Source organism: Myotis davidii, unplaced genomic scaffold (genome assembly GCF_000327345.1).
Source record: "Myotis davidii unplaced genomic scaffold, ASM32734v1 scaffold428, whole genome shotgun sequence".
In the NCBI taxonomy this organism is placed as follows: Eukaryota; Metazoa; Chordata; class Mammalia; order Chiroptera; family Vespertilionidae; genus Myotis; species Myotis davidii.
The window spans coordinates 2,729,802-2,735,855 of NW_006299834.1; the positions used below are offsets into that span (position 1 = coordinate 2,729,802).

Consider the following 6,054-nt stretch of genomic DNA (forward strand, 5'->3'; position numbering starts at 1 on the left):
ACACGGGCTCTTGGATCTAAGGAGGTGCGAATCTAGCCTCTGCCTGAGGCTACCCAGCAGAAGCCAGCTGTAAAGCAATGCAAGTTGCCCTGGGGCGTTGGGGCAGCTGCAGTTTGTTGAGTAAGTTTCAGATTACAAAGGGCCGGGCCTTTCATATGCAAAAGCCTCCTTGCATGGTTTGGGCGGAGCGGGGTCCCAGGGGATCAACAGGGCAGCCGGAGTGAGCAGTATGGCTGCTCTCAGTCCTGCCTTCAGAGGCCCCGACAATCGCTGTTAGCGCCTCCGAGAGAAAGCTGCCCTCGAGTTCCGACCGATGCCAGACAGTCCCGTTTCTCCCGTATGAGTCTGGGTCCCCAGAGACTCGCCCGGAGCGAGGCTGGAGCTCAGAGCTTGAGACTCCCTCCCGATTGAAAAAGACAGCCGTGTCCTTAGCCACCAGCCCTCTCCGCATGCACATCCGCACCTTTGTATTTTACTTCCGCACCGCACCTCCTCTGAGTCTTGGTATGCTTTTCTCTTTCCTTCTAGTTGTAGAATTTCCACTCAGCCAGCCTTCCTGTGGTTCTGGATGATGTCTGTTCCGTCTTTTAGTTGTATTTTTGAAGTGGTTGTGCAAGGCAGCATTCTCCGGTGTTTACCTATGCCGCCATCTTGGCTCTCTCTTAAGTTCATAATTCTAATGGGGAATCAGCTGTTTAATAGTAGTAACCAGCTTCCTCTTAAGGTGGGTTAGAAGCAGCCATACACTGCTTATGTTTATATGCCTGCCACTGGCTAAGGTAGCCTCTATTCTAAAAGGTCATGTGTCAAGCAACTAAAAAGGAAGAACATATATTGGGGCTGAGTGCAATTTGGAGAAAAGGCAAGAAAATTTTAGTTCATAGTTTACTTCCTATTTAAAATATAAATGATCTTATGTCAGGTACCTTTGTTTTAGAAAGTGACCACTAATGTAGACTAGTGTAGAGATAATTTTTTGTTATGTATTTTTTATTACCTAGATTGACAAGCAGACTAGTTAACTATTACTGCATTGGGTCAGTAATTTTTTTATGGGTATAAACCAGTTTTTTAGTCAGTAGGAGCAGCAAGAGAAGCTTTTAGACCACTTAGATCTCCTTATCTGTGATTGTTAGTTACTTATGCACATGTTTAAATTATTGAGCCAGATAGTAATGACTTTGTACCATACTTTTGCTTTGGAGGAGGGCGCTTAATTACAGTGACTCTTGATCTGTAGAATACATTGATGTTACCTGTATTTCCCTTTAGAATTATATTGGTATAATTATTATTTCAGAATACTTCCAGCGGACATAAAAATGTGAAAAACTGAGTAGAAAATAATTTTGGCTTATAATCTAAAAAACATGCTGGTAGTATTGAGTCCTTTTTGCTAGAGCATTATTCTCAATGTAAAGAAGGAAACACCAGGAGTGCTTGTTAAAAATGCAGATTTTCAGTTTCACTTTCAGAAATTTTGATTCTTTCTATTGTGGAGATAAAAATCCACAGCTTTTTAAAACAAGCATTCCATGTAGTTGTTAAAGGAATCACTGCTCTAGAAGAATATAGTTTTTTGTTATTTTTTAAAGAATAATGAAACTTGAATGAATTAACTTTAAATTGAGGCAGAAATAATATTAAAGAAATTTTGTAATTCCAAGGACTGTTAGCTTTTTATTTTAAGGTAAGATTATTTTTCTTTTTTCTTTTTTTTTAAAGAGTTTTATTGCTAGGGAAAAAAAATGAACCCAGAAGGTAGCAAAGTCTGATTTACAGCCTAATTTTTTAAGAAAAAAATTGAATCCAAAAAATTTTATCTTGTTACATCCAGTTAGAATGTTCAGACTACCTTGTGTTTAGTAGCGTAACCTCCTTTTTCTTTGTGCATGTATATGTGTGTTATTTTAATTGGTAGTGTGGATATAAGAAATGCCCAAACCTGTAGATAATTTATTTATTTTAATCCTCACCCAAGGACATGTTCATTGATTTTGAGAGAGAGAAACATTGATGTGAGAGAGAAACATCTAGGTATGTGCCCTAACTGGGAATTGAACCCTCAACCTTTCCATGTATGGGATGACACTCTAACCAACTGAACCATACTGGCCAGGGCCAAAACTGTAGAGAAATTTTAAAAAAATATATTTTATTGATTTTTTACAGAGAGTAAGGAAGAGAGAGAGTTAGAAACATCGATCAGAGAGAAACATTGATCAGCTGCCTCCTGCACACTCCCCACTGGGAATGTGCCTGCAACCAAGGTACATGCCCTTGACCGGAATTGAACCTGGGACCCTTCAGTCCGCAGGCTGACACTCTATCCACTGAGCCAAACCGGTTAGGGCTGTAGAGAATTTTTTATAAGAGTTTATTTGAGTCAAAACTGATGAGAGTTGCTCATCTCAGGCTTTGGAGAATGACAGTTTTGCAGTTTCGTGTATGCATTTCTTTTCTGAAATTGAGGGAACATTACATGAAGTTGGTGAAAAGCAAGATTGGGAATTGGATTACAGGAGAGTTAACAAAAATTATGTGCTCTCTTGAGCAAGGTTGGTACTTACTTCAAAGGTATCTTAACCTAGACAGGGCTGGCTTAGGGCAAAGAAATAAATCTTTTGCTAAAGAAGTTACACACCTGGGGCCTAACTAACTACTGTGACCTACCCAGTTAGGAATTTGTGATTGGATCACCCTGTGAAGTTACTTCCTATTACTTCCCCTTTTCATCCATAGTAGAAAATAGTATACTATTAGGTTACTTCAAAATGTGGTTGATGTCTATATAATCTTTTCATTTATTTTTGTAGGTGGCTTTCCTGGGGGAATGCCTGGTAATTTTCCTGGAGGAATGCCTGGAATGGGAGGAGGCATGCCTGGAATGGCAGGAATGAATGCCTGGGCTCAATGAAATTCTTAGTGATCCAGAGGTTCTTGCAGCCATGCAGGTAAGACATAGAAAAACAGAGTGGAACTTTATATCACTATGGCATTTCTTTCATAATTCTGTGTGGGGACAGAGGTTACTCTGTTAGGCAAGTTGTATTGATCTGAATTGCCAAATAGCTTGTGATACTCATTTTCTTTGAGAATGAGTAGCTTAAAATTTTTTTTTAAAGATTTTTTTATTTTTAGAGAGAGAGAGAAATAACTGATCTGAGAGTGAAACATCTATTGACTGCCTCCTGCAGGCCCTCTACCAGGAATGGAGCCTGAACCCCCAGCCAGGTGCCCTGACTGGAATTGAACCAGCAACCTACTGGTGTATGGGATAATGCTCAATCAACTGGGCCACACTGGCCAGGGCACTTAAATTTTTAAAAATTGTTTTATAGGAGCCGAAACCGGTTTGGCTCAGTGGATAGAGCGTTGGCCTGCGGACTGAAAGGTCCCAGGTTCGATTCCGGTGAAGGGCATGTACCTGGGTTGCGGGCACATCCCCAGTAGGGGATGTGCAGGAGGCAGCTGATCGATGTCTCTCTCTCATCGATGTTTCTAACTTTCTATCTCTCTCCCTTCCTCTCTGTAAAGAATCAATAAAATATATTTTTAAAAAAATTGTTTTATAGGAAATACTTTGTAATAGTTGGTAATTGTATTTGGTTGTCCTTTTCTTTATATCAAGACTTGATATGTTTTTTTTCATTAGGTAAAATGATATAATTGAGTGACTTTGAAGTGCACATTTAATAATATTTCTAGTTCTGGGACTTGTCTAAATCCCAAATAACTTAACCATGGCAAAATTATAGGTCTAAATAAGTAGGTAGGATTTAAGATAAAAACTTGTTGATCCATAAAACTTTTAAGTACTTTAAAACAAAACCTTTCTTTGCAGGATCCAGAAGTTATGGTGGCTTTCCAGGATGTGGCTCAGAACCCAGCAAATATGTCAAAATATCAGAGCAACCCAAAGGTTATGAATCTCATCAGTAAATTGTCAGCCAAATTTGGGGGGCCAGCATAATGCTCTTGTGACAAATAAAGCCCTTGCTGAAGGAAAAGCAACTTGGATCACCCAATGGATGTCGCAATAATACAAACCAGTGTACCTCTGACCTCATGAAGAAAGCTGGGGTGCTTTGAAGAGAATCCCGACCCCTCTGCCCCAAACGCAGCTGTAACATTTTACAGTGGTTTGCCATTATGGTATTCATTCAGATAATGTTTTCCTACTAGGAATTACAAAGTTTAAACACTTTAAACCTTAATACTTAAAAACAAATTAAAAGGGTGTGTTAAACCCTACATTTTTCTTTACTAATCATTTTGGTGTTTTCCTTTGAATTAATTGGGCAAAAGATACTTCAGGATGGAAGATTTATTGCTCAGAGTGAAGTAAAGGTTTATTAGTGGAAAGCAAATACAACATTTAAATAAAGTGTGAGTTAGATATATGGCTTACCTCAGTAACCATATATTGTAACCATTTCGATTTCTCTTTTTAAATGCTTTATTTTAAAAAAAAAAAAGATTTATTTTGATAAAACTACTGGGACCTGGGTAGGGACTGGAAGTACTAGGCAGGGCAGCAGCAATCTTACTGCATTTTCTATAACACGTATCCTTGTGCAGATGCATTTAAATCTTACACTGGTGAAGGGGTGATTTTTATAATGCTACTGTAGAGTTGGATTACTTATCTCTGTTCTTGTCTGATAAATCAAATAAATGTTTCATATTATTTCCACATAGGGGAAATAAGGAATACTTTTCTTTTTATATTTCTATGTTTAAAATTACCTTTTCTGGTCAAAAAATAACCAACTCTTTGTCAGCTTTCTACTTGTTTTTACATTTCCCCTTTACTCTTGGGCTAAAGATAGTCCTTTTTCACTAGCATCATCACTGCTAGTGAATAATTCACAGCATAATTGTGCAAGCATATTTAATGCTGGGTTTAATTTAATATGTAATACATATAGTGACTGACTATGTAGGGTAATACCCATAACAGCTGTAGTTTCCTACTTGGCCAAGAGAATTCATATTTAAGTATTAGATTTCTACTTTGGTGAAATCTTATATCAGAAGATGTTGGAAGGAGGGATTCCCTTTGGTGTTTGGTCTTTTACTTAGGAAATATCAGTTGAGTTTATCTTTGTATTTTGGAGAGAATCTGAGGTTTGAATTACTTGAGATACATAGAGGGGAACCTAAGTTTTTGCTCCAACATGAATTATAAACCTGATGAGATCCATGGTTCTTTATTGTAGAGTTGTTGGTATTATAAAGGTTATTCAGCTCTGAAATACTGCAACCATATTTTCACCTCTTTTTCCCTCTCCAAGGATAAAGAAAATGATAAATTTTCTGTTGTATATTCAGTTCCTATATTAAATGAGACTAAGTCCAGGCACTGTTCAAGGAATTTTTAGGTTTCTACCTATCTTTCATTTAAATGCTAATGTACTTTGCTTATTTGAAGAATCAGTGGTAGGAACAGTAAAGTAATTCCATTGAATACATTTTTTAAATAGCACACATCTGAAATTACAAGTCAATTCAGATTCTAATCCTTTGCTGTACACAAGCAGATAGAAATGCATCTTATATAGGAGAAAAAGCTGTATGCTAATTAAGCATGCTTTTTAAACCCTTTAAAAATACTCAGCATATAAACTTAGCATTTGAGCTTGCCAGTGTTCTTTTTGTTAATGTGTGTTCTTTCTCAAAATTTCCAATGTAGGCTGTGAATAATAACTCAAGAAGACCAGTTGCTTTTGAATTCCTTATTTGATTTATTTACTTGACTACACATTACCTAAGTATATTCTAACATTGCAAATATTAACCATAAATGGGTAAAACTAAAACTGGTCTTCTGAAAATGTGTTCTGTGCTTTTAGACTTTTAAGTTCCACAAATAAAAAATACATTCATTTTCATAGAAACTCAATATATCATTTTAAACAAATGTTCTTTTTTTGTGCTAATAATGCTGTAAGAAGGAAAAAGTAAAGAGTTTTTCCTGCTTAAAACTATATAGTTGTTGGATATTTCTAGCTACATTAAAAATAAAGTATGGTTTCAAACTGGATATTGACT

General features: G+C 36.9%; 1 protein-coding gene across 1 annotated transcript in view; it reads left to right on the forward strand.

Moving 5' to 3' along the window:
* ST13 (suppression of tumorigenicity 13 (colon carcinoma) (Hsp70 interacting protein)) overlaps positions 1-6,046 on the forward strand; it is a 36,761-nt gene extending 30,715 nt beyond the window's left edge. The window contains 3 exon segments of the mRNA XM_006779649.2: positions 2,817-2,896; positions 2,898-2,954; positions 3,845-6,046. Of these exon segments, the coding sequence (XP_006779712.2) occupies positions 2,817-2,896; positions 2,898-2,954; positions 3,845-3,973 (266 nt within the window). The 3' untranslated portion in view covers positions 3,974-6,046.
* Positions 6,047-6,054: the final 8 nt, after the last annotated feature.